This window comes from Lissotriton helveticus, chromosome 5_2 (assembly GCF_964261635.1).
Source record: "Lissotriton helveticus chromosome 5_2, aLisHel1.1, whole genome shotgun sequence".
In the NCBI taxonomy this organism is placed as follows: Eukaryota; Metazoa; Chordata; class Amphibia; order Caudata; family Salamandridae; genus Lissotriton; species Lissotriton helveticus.
The window spans coordinates 1395495-1412929 of NC_136066.1; the positions used below are offsets into that span (position 1 = coordinate 1395495).

The 17435-nt window shown below is 44.8% G+C and overlaps 1 protein-coding gene across 1 annotated transcript in view; it reads left to right on the forward strand.

The window, feature by feature from the left end:
* The window catches only part of ZER1 (zyg-11 related cell cycle regulator), a 240799-nt gene that overhangs the window by 215541 nt on the left and 7823 nt on the right, over window positions 1-17435 (forward strand). Inside the window, exon 15 of the mRNA XM_078646593.1 lies at window positions 9255-9357. Coding sequence (XP_078502719.1) covers window positions 9255-9357 — 103 coding nt within the window. The remainder of the gene's footprint in view (window positions 1-9254; window positions 9358-17435) is intronic.

The following is a 17435-nucleotide window of genomic DNA, read 5'->3' on the forward strand; positions in this document are numbered from 1 at the left end:
GGTTTTGACTTTCCTGATGTGCGCTCCCTTTGAGCCCCTTCATTCCTGTCCTCTCCGTCTTCTCACCTTAAAGACGGCCTTCCTGGTAGCCATCACCTCTGCCAGGAGAGTGAGTGAGCTCCAGGCTCTTTCTGTTCAACCTCCTTTCTTGTCTGTTCATCCTGATAAGGTGGTTCTTCGGACTAGACCTTCTTTCCTGCCCAAGGTAGTCTCTGCTTTTCACATTGGGCAGTCCATCACCTTGCCCTCCTTCTTCCCGCCTCCGCATCCTTCGAAGGATGAAGAGCGGCTCCATCGTCTGGACCCAAAACGTGCGCTTTCATTCTATATGGATCGCACACGCCAGTTCCGGGTGGATGACCAACTGTTTGTTGGCTACGTGGGTGAGAAGAAGGGAAGGGCGGTACAGAAACGGACCATCTCTCGGTGGGTCGTCCTGTGCATCAAAGCATGCTACTCTTTGGCTCGGAAGGAGCCTCCTGTTGGGCTGAGGGCCCATTCCACTCGGGCCACGGCGGCTACTACTGCCCTGGGCCGGGGAGTCCCTTTGCAGGACATTTGCCAGGCGGCCACGTGGGCCTCGCTGCACACCTTTGCGAGGCACTACTGCCTGGACAGTCAAGTCCGGAGGGATGGCTTCTTTGGCCGTTCGGTCCTCCAGGACTTTCTGGTGTAGGTTGTATTGGTTCGCAGACCCACCACCGGGGTTGGTATTGCTGGGGTATCTATTCTAAGGTAAGGAATCTAATACTAACCTGTTTCTTTCAGATGAACAAGTTACTTACCTTCGGTAACGATATATCTGTAAGAAACAGTAGTTAGTATTAGATTCCTTACCGCCCCTCCCATCCTCCCCGTTCTGCGAACTGATACCTAGGGTTAAGGACATCCCTTTCAGGGCCCTAGTTTTCAAATGGCACCAGTGTTGGTTCTCACATGGCTCTGCGTGTTCTGGCGCGGAAAAGCTGTGTGCAAAGAACTGACGTCAGCGCGCGGAGGCGGCGTCTATATACTCCAGCGACGTCATCACGGCGCACGACGCCGACGACGCGGAGCCGCAGGGGACGCCTGCAGACGACGCCTACCGACGCGCAGGGGTACTGCTACGCAAAAGTTTCCGGATCCAGACTGACGCCTGGGGATATTCTAAGGTAAGGAATCTAATACTTACTACTGTTTCTTACAGATATATCGTTACCGAAGGTAAGTAACTTGTTCTTCACCAAGCGAAGTTGTTACATAATCTAACGTTTTCCCACTAACAAACGTAGTCTAATGCTACACGTTTTCATGAGTTTACTCTATCCCCTAATCTACCATTCCATCTTTACTTCCTTCCCAAATGCCAAAGAAACATCCGCACCATCGTTCCATCTCCCCTTCCCACCCCACCTTCTTCTCTAGCGCGCCTATTCCCACATACTACTGTTCCGTTGTGCAATACTCGCTCCCCCACTCTTTTTCACCATTTCTAACTCATGCGTACCTGTTTACATGAAACCTGCGTTCTCGTTCTTCCGTCCGCTTCCACATTGTTGTGGCATTAAACTCTTTCACTCTACACTCTGTGTGAACCCGCCTCCTTAAGCCTGTCGTTTTTTCCCTCCCTCTATTGCACCTGTGTATAATTAGTCAGTTTTTTTTCGCGCTGCTTTTTCATCCTCCCAATCAATCACCAACTCCATGCCCCATAATGCACTTCATATGACACTCTAAATCTCCGACTTCCTTGAACCTCATTTAACCTTTCCGATATTCAACAATCAAAAGTATACTCATCATTATTACCCCGCCCTCCCGCAGATGTCAAAATCACGTTAGTCATTTGCCTGGGTGTTCGCAGTATGTTTCCCAAGTATTGCGTGTTTTAGTTGCAATTAACTATAATAAAACAGGTCACGATGATAAAACAACACATGTATTGTTCTCTCTATGCGATGCTCGATTCATAAATCTAATGATAGCTGTTACGAACAACTGGTTAGACCATCGTCCTTCTTGTGACATTTTTTCCTTTTGTCAAATTTTCTCGCGTTTTTATGATGGGTGCTCCGAAGTCTTTGGGCTGAAAAAATGTCGAACATCACTGTAAGAGGGTCACGGTGCACACCTTCTTTTCTTTACATTTCTGTTATGTTTATCCTGTTGTTCTCTCTGTCGCGTGCTGCCCCGGTTGACGTGGACAGCCCTGCCACGTTAATTAAATGAAACGCGCTGTAAGAGGGAGTGATTCCACCCCTCGCCGGGTGCACTGCTTAACTAGGCATCACAAAATATGCCACCAAATTAGTCATTTGTTTTTTCTTCTTTATTTTTCATCAAAGTAATCAACATCTAGTTTCATTCTTCTTCTTTTTACATATATTTGCTTATGTCACAAGGAGGAACGCTCTCACTTTGGCTGTATTCTAAATGAGGCAGAAATGCTAATCCAAGCCTTCTTCTGCGCCACGATAGCACATGTAAGATTTGTTCATGTCCATTAAAATTCATATACCCAATGCATTTCGGGCCTTTTTATTTGGCCCTTCGTCAGGGGTTATCTACAATGCAAAAATACATGATTACGTCTGTGTTTTACTCAATGCTAAAGCACCTCAAGTACTAATCAAACATTTCACCAAGCGAAGTTGTTACATAATCTAACGTTTTCCCGCTAACAAACGTAGTCTAATGCTACACGTTTTCATGAGTTTACTCTATCCCCTAATCTACCATTCCATCTTTACTTCCTTCCCAAATGCCAAAGAAACATCCGCACCATCGTTCCATCTCCCCTTCCCACCCCACCTTCTTCTCTAGCGCGCCTATTCCCACATACTACTGTTCCGTTGTGCAATACTCGCTCCCCCACTCTTTTTCACCATTTCTAACTCATGCGTACCTGTTTACATGAAACCTGCGTTCTCGTTCTTCCGTCCGCTTCCACATTGTTGTGGCATTAAACTCTTTCACTCTACACTCTGTGTGAACCCGCCTCCTTAAGCCTGTCGTTTTTTCCCTCCCTCTATTGCACCTGTGTATAATTAGTCAGTTTTTTTTCGCGCTGCTTTTTCATCCTCCCAATCAATCACCAACTCCATACCCCATAATGCACTTCATATGACACTCTAAATCTCCGACTTCCTTGAACCTCATTTAACCTTTCCGATATTCAACAATCAAAAGTATACTCATCATTATTACCCCGCCCTCCCGCAGATGTCAAAATCACGTTAGTCATTTGCCTGGGTGTTCGCAGTATGTTTCCCAAGTATTGCGTGTTTTAGTTGCAATTAACTATAATAAAACAGGTCACGATGATAAAACAACACATGTATTGTTCTCTCTATGCGATGCTCGATTCATAAATCTAATGATAGCTGTTACGAACAACTGGTTAGACCATCGTCCTTCTTGTGACATTTTTTCCTTTTGTCAAATTTTCTCGCGTTTTTATGATGGGTGCTCCGAAGTGCACGCGACAGAGAGAACAACAGGATAAACATAACAGAAATGTAAAGAAAAGAAGGTGTGCACCGTGACCCTCTTACAGTGATGTTCGACATTTTTTTCAGCCCAAAGACTTCGGAGCACCCATCATAAAAACGCGAGAAAATTTGACAAAAGGAAAAAATGTCACATGAAGGACGATGGTCTAACCAGTTGTTCGTAACAGCTATCATTAGATTTATGAATCTAGCATCGCATAGAGAGAACAATACATGTGTTGTTTTATCATCGTGACCTGTTTTATTATAGTTAATTGCAACTAAAACACGCAATACTTGGGAAACATACTGCGAACACCCAGGCAAATGACTAACGTGATTTTGACATCTGCGGGAGGGCGGGGTAATAATGATGAGTATACTTTTGATTGTTGAATATCGGAAAGGTTAAATGAGGTTCAAGGAAGTCAGAGATTTAGAGTGTCATATGAAGTGCATTATGGGGCATGGAGTTGGTGATTGATTGGGAGGATGAAAAAGCAGCGCGAAAAAAAACTGACTAATTATACACAGGTGCAATAGAGGGAGGGAAAAAACGACAGGCTTAAGGAGGCGGGTTCACACAGAGTGTAGAGTGAAAGAGTTTAATGCCACAACAATGTGGAAGCGGACGGAAGAACGAGAACGCAGGTTTCATGTAAACAGGTACGCATGAGTTAGAAATGGTGAAAAAGAGTGGGGGAGCGAGTATTGCACAACGGAACAGTAGTATGTGGGAATAGGCGCGCTAGAGAAGAAGGTGGGGTGGGAAGGGGAGATGGAACGATGGTGCGGATGTTTCTTTGGCATTTGGGAAGGAAGTAAAGATGGAATGGTAGATTAGGGGATAGAGTAAACTCATGAAAACGTGTAGCATTAGACTACGTTTGTTAGCGGGAAAACGTTAGATTATGTAACAACTTCGCTTGGTGAAATGTTTGATTAGTACTTGAGGTGCTTTAGCATTGAGTAAAACACAGACTTAATCATGTATTTTTGCATTGTAGATAACCCCTGACGAAGGGCCAAATAAAAAGGCCCGAAATGCATTGGGTATATGAATTTTAATGGACATGAACAAATCTTACATGTGCTATCGTGGCGCAGAAGAAGGCTTGGATTAGCATTTCTGCCTCATTTAGAATACAGCCAAAGTGAGAGCGTTCCTCCTTGTGACATAAGCAAATATATGTAAAAAGAAGAAGAATGAAACTAGATGTTGATTACTTTGATGAAAAATAAAGAAGAAAAAACAAATGACTAATTTGGTGGCATATTTTGTGATGCCTAGTTAAGCAGTGCACCCGGCGAGGGGTGGAATCACTCCCTCTTACAGTGCGTTTCATTTAATTAACGTGGCAGGGCTGTCCACGTCAACCGGGGCAGCACGCGACAGAGAGAACAACAGGATAAACATAACAGAAATGTAAAGAAAAGAAGGTGTGCACCGTGACCCTCTTACAGTGATGTTAAACTTGACATTAAACAGTGACCATTTACATTTGACGCACATTTTGTTGCATGCAAGTGCAGGATAATATTCTCTGAAATGCCCATGACATGCCTTGAGTGTAACACAAACTTCCCGTGGACCAACCACCACCAGGTGTGTAACCTTTGCCTGTCTTTCTACTAAGACAACATCACATACGATCTGAAGACCCTATTGGTGCCTAAGACATCAGCGTCAAAAACACCGTCGGGTATGAGGGCCCAATTGGCACCCAGACCATCGTTGTAAAAGACATCTTCTGTGGAGGGCTCCGACCATTCAGAGCAGCCAATCCTTCAGCGATTTTAGGAAGAACTTGACGCAAGACAAAAATATCTCTTTATTCATCCCTACACTGGCAAGATCTCCACAAGACTGCCTCCCAAGACTACAGAGACTTTGCCTTGGAAGCGGAAGCCGACCTTCCAAAAGGAACTTGCTGCGGAGCCTCCCCCAATACTCAAACGCAAGAAATGCAAGGACAGGGGCAATAGCTCTATTTCATTTTTCCGTTCAACCCATCCTCCTCCTTTACCCTCTCCACCACCATTCCATACTTCACCACTTCCATACTCGCCAGAGGGTTCCCCTCACACTTCATCAGAGCAAGTCAGCCACCTTCATCCTGTTGACCCGACAACGCACCACTTGATCCAGCGCCCTCTGATGAGCTATTGGATGACTATCATGTCAATCCTCTGGTGGGATCCAGACATGGATCACTATCCAGTTAAGCCGTCACCCCCTGATGACCAACTACTTACCACATGGTCATGCAAAGCGCTAACGCTTCCCACAGGGTGGAGATGCAGGTCCTCTTCGTGGAGACATGACCTAAATCAAAGAGGATAGTCCAATTTCTGCCCATGCTCAAGGGGATGCTAAAGATGGCTGCAGACATGTCTAAGGAGCCAGGCATGGCCACAGTGGTAACACCTAGGGTGGACAAAAATATAAGTCCCACCTTACATCAGGAGTCAGGTTATCACATATTCTTTAGTGGTTAATACTGCGTGTAAGCATGGCATCTCTCTGGGAACAGGTGTTACTCCTCAGCCCAATAAAAAGAGTAAAGAACTAGAGGCTGCAGGAAAGAGGGTACTTGTAGGAGCCACTACTCACTGGAGAATAGCAAACTCAGTTGGCCATCTCTCCAGCAATGACAAAGCAGACAGGGATGAAGTGTAGGAGCGTATTGAACACCCGTCTGATGAGTTCAAATGGAAAGGGGAGAGCTAGTGGCTGAAAGGAAGACTCTTTCCAATGCCATTGTCCAGTGTGCCCTAGGCACCTTGTATGCCGCTGCTCGTGTGTCAACACCTGTGTCCTAATTATGTGCCTTGCCAGGCTAAGCATTTTGGGTTTTAAACTTAAAAGTCCAGCAGCATCTCTCCAACTTGTCCTTTGATGATGAGCATCTTTATTCCGCAGGTTGGCCAGATGCTGGAGAAGGTAAAGAAAGACGCCAACACTGCCAAAGCTATAGGTACCCTCCAGACCTCAACCCTGAAAGTCTCCTTTCGGAGGCATCCGTACTGGGCTGGTTCGAAAACCACCTCCCCTATGCCAATCGCCTTCTATCGGAGGCAGCAGCAGACCTACAAGCAGTACTCACCACAAGGCTACACCAGGTGTGCCCACAGAGGCAATATTAACAGTCTGGGGCAAAGGGGATTCTGGCAAAGGAGCCTCCACTTCACCCCCATACCACACAACAACTGTCGAGGGAGACTGTAAGATTTCCTCCCATGCTGGCAGGAAATCACATCTGACAAGTGGGTCTTAGCAGTGGTTTGCCACAGCAACTACCTAGAACTTCTCACAGCCCCTCCCAATAACAAAGCCAGCAAACACAGCGTTAGCAGAGAGCATCTCAGCCTCCGGAAGTAAGAGGTCCAAGCACTTCTTCTAAAAGGGGCCATAGAACACGTGCCCCCACAGCAGTGGCGCAAAGGACTTAACTCTCTTTACTTCATAATACCCAGAAAGGCTGCTCCATCAGAATCATGCCGACTGTTAGGAAGGTCTCAGGTGGCCGCAGGGCACACGTACCCCAAGCCTCGGAGATTGCGTTACTCCGGGTGCCCGTTCACCACAGCACCCTCCGGGTCTCCTTTGCCACTAAGGCCACACACACAATGCTAATGGGACTTCACGTCGACTCCGAGTGCACGTTCACCAGGCACTCCTTCCTGCGTTCTCAGTTGGCACCAAGACATGCACACCACGCTGCAGGGACTCACTTTCTTCCGGGGTACACGATGATCTGCCGATCACCTCTCCAGTCCCAGGTTGCACCAAAGCACGCACGCTGCTTTACTGAGACTTACTCAACTTCGGTGCCCCGATATCCAGGCGCTCTGATATCCAGGCGCTCTTCACCAACGCCTTGGGGTGCACCACAACACGCTCACAGTGTCCGAGCCTCCCTCTCCTCCGGTGCACTCGACGACCAGGCGCTCTTCACCAGCGCCTCCGGTGCACCGCGACACACACCCTGTGCGTCCAAGACTCACTCCACTTCCGATGCACACGTTGACCAGGCGCTCCTCACCAACGCCTCCTGTGCACCACGACATGCACCTTACGCGTCCGAGACTCCCTTCTCCTCCGATGCACACGCCGACCAGGCGCTCCTAACCAGCCCCTGCGGTGCACCAGGACACGCACCCTGCACGTCTGAGTCTCACTTCACCTCCGATGCACACGCTCTCCACCAACGCCTGCGGTGCACTCCCTTCTCTGTCTGCCCAAGATCACAGGGCACACCTTCTGAGGGTCTCAAGTTGCCACAACACACGCCCACTACGTCGCTCGAAACGTCTCTGGAAACTTTTATGTTCCTGTGCTTCCACACAGGGTGCCAGCTCACCCAGGGTCCTTGGGGTTACAAGACACAGCACAAAGCACAGTCTTCTTCAAGCAGGGGGACCCAGCACACACACTACAGTCCCAACAGCCTCTTCCTTGGTTAAAACCGCAAACTGCAGACCAGCCCCAGATCACGAAGCAAGGGTTGGTCCTTCCCAGCAGTCTCTTCAGTTATTCCTTCCTTAGCAGAGGTCCCTCTTGACCACGAAATGATCTAAGCCTTTTCAGTCTCAATCCATTTCTATTCCAACGTTCAGGGGCCTCAGCTCTCATAGTTATACCCCTAAATGTCTTTGAAGTTCATTGTGCTCAGGGGTCCCTGACCCCTGCCTAAATCAGTTCTGGGTGTCTCCCTCCCAGTGTCACCTTTCTCCCTTTGATACTGGGGTCTGGATCCTTAATCACTCAGCAGGAGATGGGTCAATTGGTTTATAGCGGCAGCCCAAGCCTTTTCACTTCCCGTCTTCCCCTCTCCCTACTCCCCAGATGCAGGGCAGCCTGGTGCCATCTCTGCTCCCTGGGTCAAGACCTCTCCCAGCTCCTCTCACCTCTCAGATCCAGACTGTCAATCCACATTCAGCAGAGACACACAGAAATGCCTAAAGCACCAAACTCAGCCACTTTCTAAAGGAGTGGTTTCTGAACACACAGTGACAAAACCACTTTCATAGAAAGATGTGTTATGACACTGAGTTCATGCATACTAAACGTCACCTCTCCAATTTAAACTTATAGGAAACTAGGCTATCAAACACAATACCCAGCCTCCCCATTCTGTCCTATGGGCAAGATGACCTTTCAAAAGGGAAAAACGAAATGGAGTGTTTTTCACTGTCAGGACATAGCACACACCTCGGTATATGTCCTGCTTTCACTTACACTGCACCCTGCCCAGGGGTTACCCGGCACCTACTACAGGGGTGCCCACTGTGTACGCAAAAGGGAAAGTAAGGCCTGACAAGTCGTTGCACATATGAGGACAACATGCTAACTTAGCAAACTGCACGCAGGCCCTACACTACAGGCCTGAGTTCCCTTCTCCACACGCTTTTGCATTCGTAGCCCTGGCACACACAGTGCCCATAACTAGGGACTTTACTAGTAAGGCAAACATACCAATCATGGACAACCAATTACCGTTACACTTTACACAGGGAACACTTGTACTTTGACACTGATCAGCAGTGCCAAAGTACCCAAAGCATCTAAAAGCAAAGGGGGTAGAGGCAAAAAGTCAGGGGTAATCAGGCCAAGATATGCCAGGTGTAACACTCACTGTCCCCAAGTTATGGGCTGTGGGCTTTCAGTCTTTGTCTGCCCATACGGAGCTCGCATACCATCCACAATTAATTATTGGGCAAGTTGGGGGGGAAGTACCCTCTGGTGGGAACTCTAAAAGTAAACTCCTGTTTCTCTTTCAGCGGACAAGTACTGCCCACTACTGATCAAAGAAGGTGGAATGCCCCTTTTGAGGGAGCTGGTTGGCATGGTGACGGCCCGAGAGGAAACTAAGGAAATGGCCAGGTAGTAAACAAGATGCAGTGAAATATATGGGCTGTTTGTATAAGTGTGGGCCATTGTCTGATGATGATGGAATGAGAATGAAGAGGAGCAGAGGAAAACCGTGTGTGCGGAGTCTGGACCCTTGTGGTGATACAAGGGAGGGCAGACATGGATCAGGGCACTGGTGCAGGCGGTGCATGCAGGGGCGTGGAACAGGGCACTCGTACTTAGGGTGCGGGGTCATAGGTCATTAGTGACATATATTAGAGTGTAAGTGTAGAGTCCTAGATCAGGACACTGGTAGTTGGGGTGCAGGGTCGTAGATCATCAGTAAGGTATGCAGTGATGGTCTTCTTTGTTAGCATAGAGGTGTTTAGACATCTGATGGGTGTAGTAAACCGGTATGCAATGGTGGTCTTCTATGTCGGCATAGAGGTCTTTAAACATCTAGTGAGTGTAGTGAACGGGTTTGCAGTGGTGGTCTTCTCCGTTGACATAGATATATTTAGACACATAGTGGATGTAGTGAACAGGTCTGCAGTGGTGATCTTCTCTGTTGGCATAGAGGTGTTTAGATATCTGGTGGGTGTACTCAACGGGTATACCGTGGTGATCTCCTATGTCGGCATAGAGGTGTTTAGACATCTGGTAAGTGTAGTGAACGGGTATACTTTGATGGTCTTCTATGTCGGCATAGAGGTGTTTCGACATCCAGTGGGTGTACTAAACAGGTATACAGTGGTGGTCTTCCATGTCGGCATAGAGGTGTTTAGAGATCTGGTGGGTGTAGTGAACGGGTATGCAATGGTGGTCTTTCATGTCAGCATAGGGGTGTTTAGAGATCTGGTGGGTGTAGTGAACAGGTATGCAATGGTGGTCTTTCATGTCGGCATAGAGGTGTTAAGAGATCTGGTGGGAGTACTGATCGATAATGCAGTGGTAATCTTCTATTTCGACATAGATGTTTTCAGACAGCTAGTGGGTGTAGTGAACTGGTATGCAGTGGTGCTCTTCTCTGTTGACATAGAGGTATTTAGACATATAGTGGGTGTAGTGAACGGGTATGCAGTGGTGGTCTTCTGTCAGCATAGAGGTATTTAGACATATAGCGTATGTAGTGAAGGGGTATGCAGTGGTGATCTTCTCTGTTGACATAGAGATATTTAGACATTTCGTGGATGTAGTGAACGGGTATGCAGTGGTGATCTTTCCTGTTGACATAGAGGTTTTTAGACATTTAGTGGGTGTAGTGAATGGGTATGCAGTGGTAATCTTCTCTGTTGACATAGAGGTATTTAGACATATGGTGAATGTAGTGAACGGGTATGCAGTGGTGGTCTTCTGTCAGCATAGAGGTATTTAGACATATAGCGTATGTAGGGAACGGGTATGCAGTGGTGATCTTCTCTGTTGACATAAAGGTATTTAGACAAATAGCGTATGTAGTGAACGGGTATTCAGTGGTGGTCTTCTCTGTTGACATAGAGGTATTTAGACATATAGTGGATGTAGTGAACGGGTATGCAGTGGTAATCTTCTCTGTTGACATAGAGGTATTTAGACATATAGTGGATGTAGTGAACGGGTATGCAGTGGTGATCTTCTCTGTTGACATAGAGGTATTTAGACATATAGTGGATGCAGTGAACGGGTATGCAGTGGTGGTGTTCTGTCAGCATAGAGGTATTTAGACATATAGCGTATGTAGTGAACGGGTATGCAGGGGTGATCTTCTCTGTTGACATAGAGATATGTAGACATATAGAGGATGTAGTGAATGGTTATGCAGGGGTGATCTTCTCTGTTGACATAGTTATTTAGACATATAGTGTATGTAGTGAACGGGTATGCAGTGGTGATCTTCTCTGTTGACAGAGGTATTTAGACATATAGTGGATGTAGAGAACGGGTATGCAGGGGTGATCTTCTCTGTTGACATAGAGGTATGTAGACATATAGTGGATGTAGTGAATGGTTATGCAGGGGTGATCTTCTCTGTTGACATAGAGTTATTTAGACATATAGTGTATGTAGTGAACGGATATGCAGTGGTGATCTTCTCTGTTGACATAGAGGTATTTAGACATATAGTGGATGTAGTGAACGGGTATGCAGTGGTAATCTTCTCTGTTGACATAGAGGTATTTAGACATATAGCGTATGTAGGGAACGGGTATGCAGTGGTGATCTTCTCTGTTGACATAAAGGTATTTAGACATATAGCGTATGTAGTGAACGGGTATTCAGTGGTGATCTTCTCTGTTGACATAGAGGTATTTAGACATATAGTGGATGTAGTGAACGGGTATGCAGTGGTAATCTTCTCTGTTGACATAGAGGTATTTAGACATATAGTGGATGTAGTGATCGGGTATTCAGTGGTGGTCTTCTGTCAGAATAGAGGTATTTAGACGTACAGCGTATGTAGTGAACGGGTATGCAGTGGTGATCTTCTCTGTTGACATAAAGGTATTTAGAGATATAGTGGATGTAGTGATCGGGTATTCAGTGGTGGTCTTGTGTCAGCATAGAGGTATATAGACATATAGCGTATGTAGTGAAAGGGTATGCAGTCATGATCTTCTCTGTTGACATAAAGGTATTTAGACATGTAGTGGATGTAGTGAACGGGTATGTAGTGGTGCTTTTCTCTGTTGACATAGAGGTATTTAGACATATAGTGGATGTAGTGAACGGGTATGCAGTAGTGGTCTTCTCTGTTGACGTAGAGGTATTTAGACATATACTGGATGTAGTGATGGGGTATGCAGTGATGATCTTCTCTGTTGACATAAAGGTATTTAGACATGTAGTGGATGTAGTGAACGGGTATGTAGTGGTGCTCTTCTCTGTTGACATAGAGGTATTTAGACATATAGTGGATGTAGTGAACGGGTATGCAGTAGTGGTCTTCTCTGTTGACGTAGAGGTATTTAGACATATAGTGGATGTAGTGAAAGGGTATGCAGTGATGATCTTCTCTGTTGACATAAAGGTATTTAGACATGTAGTGGATGTAGTGAACGGGTATGTAGTGGTGCTCTTCTCTGTTGACATAGAGGTATTTAGACATATAGTGGATGTAGTGAACGGGTATGCAGTAGTGGTCTTCTCTGTTGATGTAGAGGTATTTAGACATATACTGGATGTAGGTGATGGGGTATGCAGTAGTGGTCTTCTCTGTTGACATAGAGGTATTTAGACATATAGTGGATGTAGTGAACGGGTATGCAGTGGTGATCTTCTCTGTAGACAAAGAGGTATTTAGACATATAGTGGATGTAGTGAATGGGTATGCAGTGGTGGTCTCTGTTGACATAGAGATATTCAGACATTTAGTGAATGTATTGAACAGGTATGTAGTGGTGATCTTCTCTGTTGACATAGAGAAATTTAGACATATAGTGGATGTAGTGAAGGGGTATGCAGTGGTGGTCTCTGTTGACATAGAGATATTCAGACATTTAGTGAATGTATTGAACAGGTATGTAGTGGTGATCTTCTCTGTTGACATAGAGATATTTAGACATTTAGTGGATGTAGAGAACGGGTATGCAGTGGTGATCTCTGTTGACATAGAGGTATTTAGACATAGTGGATGTAGTGACGGGGTATGCAGTGGTGATCTTCTCTGTTGACATAAAGGTATTTAGACATATAGTGGATATAGTGAACGGGTATGCAGTGGTGATCTTCTCTGTTGACATAGAGGTTTTTAGACATTTAGTGGGTGTAGTGACGGGGTATGCAGTGGTGATCTTCTCTGTTGACATAGAGGTTTTTAGACATTTAGTGGATGTAGTGAACGGGTATGCAGTGGTGGTCTTCTGTCAGCATAGAGGTATTTAGACATATAGCGTATGTAGTGAACGGGTATGCAGTGGTGATCTTCTCTGTTGACATAGAGGTATTTAGAAATATAGTGGCTATAGTGAACGGGTATGCAGTGGTAATCTTCTCTGTTGACATAGAGGTATTTAGACATATAGTGGATGTAGTGAACGGGTATGCAGTGGTGATCTTCTCTGTTGACATATAGGTATTTAGACATATAGTGGATATAGTGAAGGGGTATGCAGTGGTGATCTTCTCTGTTGACATAGAGGTTTTTAGACATTTAGTGGGTGTAGGGAACGGGTATGCAGTGGTGATCTTCTCTGTTGACATAGAGGTATTTAGACATATAGTGGATGTAGTGAACGGCTATGCAGTGATGATCTTCTCTGTTGACATAAAGGTATTTAGACATATAGTGGATGTAGTGAACGGGTATGCAGTGGTGATCTTCTCTGTAGACATAGAGATATTTAGACATTTAGTGGATGTAGAGAAAGGGTATGCAGTGGTGGTCTCTGTTGACATAGAGATATTCAGACATTCAGTGAATGTATTGAACAGGTATGTAGTGGTGATCTTCTCTGTTGACATAGAGGTATTTAGACATATAGTGGATATAGTGAACGGGTATGCAGTGGTGATCTTCTCTGTTGACATAGAGGTATTTAGACATATAGTGGATGTAGTGACGGGGTATGCAGTGGTGATCTTCTCTGTTGACATAAAGGTATTTAGACATAAAGTGGATGTAGTGAACGGGTATGCAGTGGTGATCTTCTCTGTTGACATAGAGATATTTAGACATTTAGTGGATGTAGAGAACGGGTATGCAGTGGTGATCTCTGTTGACATAGAGGTATTTAGACATAGTGGATGTAGTGACGGGGTATGCAGTGGTGATCTTCTCTGTTGACATAAAGGTATTTAGACATATAGTGGATGTAGTGAACGGGTATGCAGTGGTGATCTTCTCTGTTGACATAGAGGTTTTTAGACATTAGTGGGTGTAGTGAACGGGTCTGCAGGGGTGATCTTCTCTGTTGGCATAGAGTTATTTAGACATATAGTGGATGTAGTGAACGGGTATGCAGTGGTGGTCTTCTGTCAGCATAGAGGTATTTAGACATATAGCGTATGTAGTGAACGGGTATGCAGTGGTGATCTTCTCTGTTGACATAGAGGTATTTAGACATATAGTGGATATAGTGAACGGGTATGCAGTGGTAATCTCTGTTGACATAAAGGTATTTAGACATATAGTGGATGTAGTGAACGGGTATGCAGTGGTGATCTTCTCTGTTGACATAGAGGTATTTAGACATATAGTGGATGTAGTGACTGGGTATGCAGTGGTGGTCTCTGTTGACATAGAGATATTCAGACATTTAGTGAATGTATTGAACAGGTATGTAGTGGTGATCTTCTCTGTTGACATAGAGATATTTAGACATATAGTGGATGTAGTGAAGGGGTCGGCAGTGGTGATCTTCTCTGTTGACATAGAGATATTTAGACATTTAGTGGATGTAGCGAACGGGTATGCAGTGGTGATCTTCTCTGTTGACATAGAGGTTTTTAGACATTTAGTGGGTGTAGTGAACCGGTATGCAGTGGTGATCTTCTCTGTTGACATAGAGGTATTTAGACATATAGTGGATATAGTGAACGGGTATGCAGTGGTGATCTTCTCTGTTGACATAGAGGTTTTTAGACATATAGTGGATGTAGTGAACGGGTATGCAGTGGTGATCTTCTCTGTTGACATAGATATTTAGACATTTAGTGGATGTAGAGAAAGGGTATGCAGTGGTGATCTTCTCTGTTGACATAAAGGTATTTAGACATATAGTGGATGTAGTGAACGGGTATGCAGTAGTGGTCTTTTCTGTTGACGTAGAGGTATTTAGACATATTGTGGATGTAGTGAAAGGGTATGCAGTGATGATCTTCTCTGTTGACATAAAGGTATTTAGACATGTAGTGGATGTAGTGAACGGGTATGTAGTGGTCCTCTTCTCTGTTGACATAGAGGTATTTAGACATATAGTGGATGTAGTGAACGGGTATGCAGTAGTGGTCTTCTCTGTTGATGTAGAGGTATTTAGACATATACTGGATGTAGGTGATGGGGTATGCAGTAGTGGTCTTCTCTGTTGACATAGAGGTATTTAGACATAAAGTGGATGTAGTGAACGGGTATGCAGTGGTGATCTTCTCTGTAGACATAGAGGTATTTAGACATATAGTGGATGTAGTGACTGGGTATGCAGTGGTGGTCTCTGTTGACATAGAGATATTCAGACATTTAGTGAATGTATTGAACAGGTATGTAGTGGTGATCTTCTCTGTTGACAGAGATATTTAGACATATAGTGGATGTAGTGAAGGGGTCGGCAGTGGTGATCTTCTCCGTTGACATAGAGATATTTAGACATTTAGTGGATGTAGCGAACGGGTATGCAGTGGTGATCTTCTCTGTTGACATAAAGGTATTTAGACATATAGTGGATGTAGTGAACGGGTATGCAGTGGTGATCTTCTCTGTTGACATAGAGATATTTAGACATTTAGTGGATGTAGAGAACGGGTATGCAGTGGTGATCTCTGTTGACATAGAGGTATTTAGACATAGTGGATGTAGTGACGGGGTATGCAGTGGTGATCTTCTCTGTTGACATAAAGGTATTTAGACATATAGTGGATGTAGTGAACGGGTATGCAGTGGTGATCTTCTCTGTTGACATAGAGGTTTTTAGACATTTAGTGGGTGTAGTGAACGGGTCTGCAGGGGTGATCTTCTCTGTTGGCATAGAGTTATTTAGACATATAGTGGATGTAGTGAACGGGTATGCAGTGGTGGTCTTCTGTCAGCATAGAGGTATTTAGACATATAGCGTATGTAGTGAACGGGTATGCAGTGGTGATCTTCTCTGTTGACATAGAGGTATTTAGACATATAGTGGATATAGTGAACGGGTATGCAGTGGTAATCTTCTCTGTTGACATAGAGGTATTTAGACATATAGTGGATGTAGTGAACGGGTATGCAGTGGTGATCTTCTCTGTTGACATAGAGGTATTTAGACATATAGTGGATATAGTGAAGGGGTATGCAGTGGTGATCTTCTCTGTTGACATAGAGGTTTTTAGACATTTAGTGGGTGTAGTGAACGGGTATGCAGTGCTGATCTTCTCTGTTGACATAGAGGTATTTAGACATATAGTGGATATAGTGAACGGGTATGCAGTGGTGATCTTCTCTGTTGACATAGAGGTTTTTAGACATTTAGGGGTGTAGTGAACGGGTATGCAGTGGTGATCTTCTCTGTTGGCATAGAGTTATTTAGACATATAGTGGATGTAGTGAACGGGTATGCAGTGGTGGTCTTCTGTCAGCATAGAGGTATTTAGACATATAGCGTATGTAGTGAACGGGTATGCAGTGGTGATCTTCTCTGTTGACATAGAGGTATTTAGACATATAGTGGATATAGTGAACGGGTATGCAGTGGTAATCTTCTCTGTTGACATAGAGGTATTTAGACATATAGTGGATGTAGTGAACGGGTATGCAGTGGTGATCTTCTCTGTTGACATAGAGGTATTTAGACATATAGTGGATATAGTGAAGGGGTATGCAGTGGTGATCTTCTCTGTTGACATAGAGGTTTTTAGACATTTAGTGGGTGTAGTGAACGGGTATGCAGTGTTGATCTTCTCTGTTGACATAGAGGTATTTAGACATATAGTGGATATAGTGAACGGGTATGCAGTGGTGATCTTCTCTGTTGACATAGAGGTTTTTAGACATTTAGTGGATGTAGTGAACGGCTATGCAGTGATGATCTTCTCTGTTGACATAGAGGTTTTTAGACATTTAGTGGGTGTAGTGAACGGGTCTGCAGGGGTGATCTTCTCTGTTGGCATAGAGTTATTTAGACATATAGTGGATGTAGTGAACGGGTATGCAGTGGTGGTCTTCTGTCAGCATAGAGGTATTTAGACATATAGTGGATGTAGTGACGGGGTATGCAGTGGTGGTCTTCTCCGTTGACATAGAGATATTTAGACATATAGTGGATGTAGTGAACGGGTATGCAGTGGTGATCTTCTCTGTTGACATAGAGGTATTTACGCATATAGTGGATGTAGTGAACGGGTATGCAGTGGTGATCTTGTCTGTTGACATAGAGGTATTTCGACATATAGTGTATGTAGTGAACGGGTATGCAGTGGTGATCTTCTCTGTTGACATAGAGGTA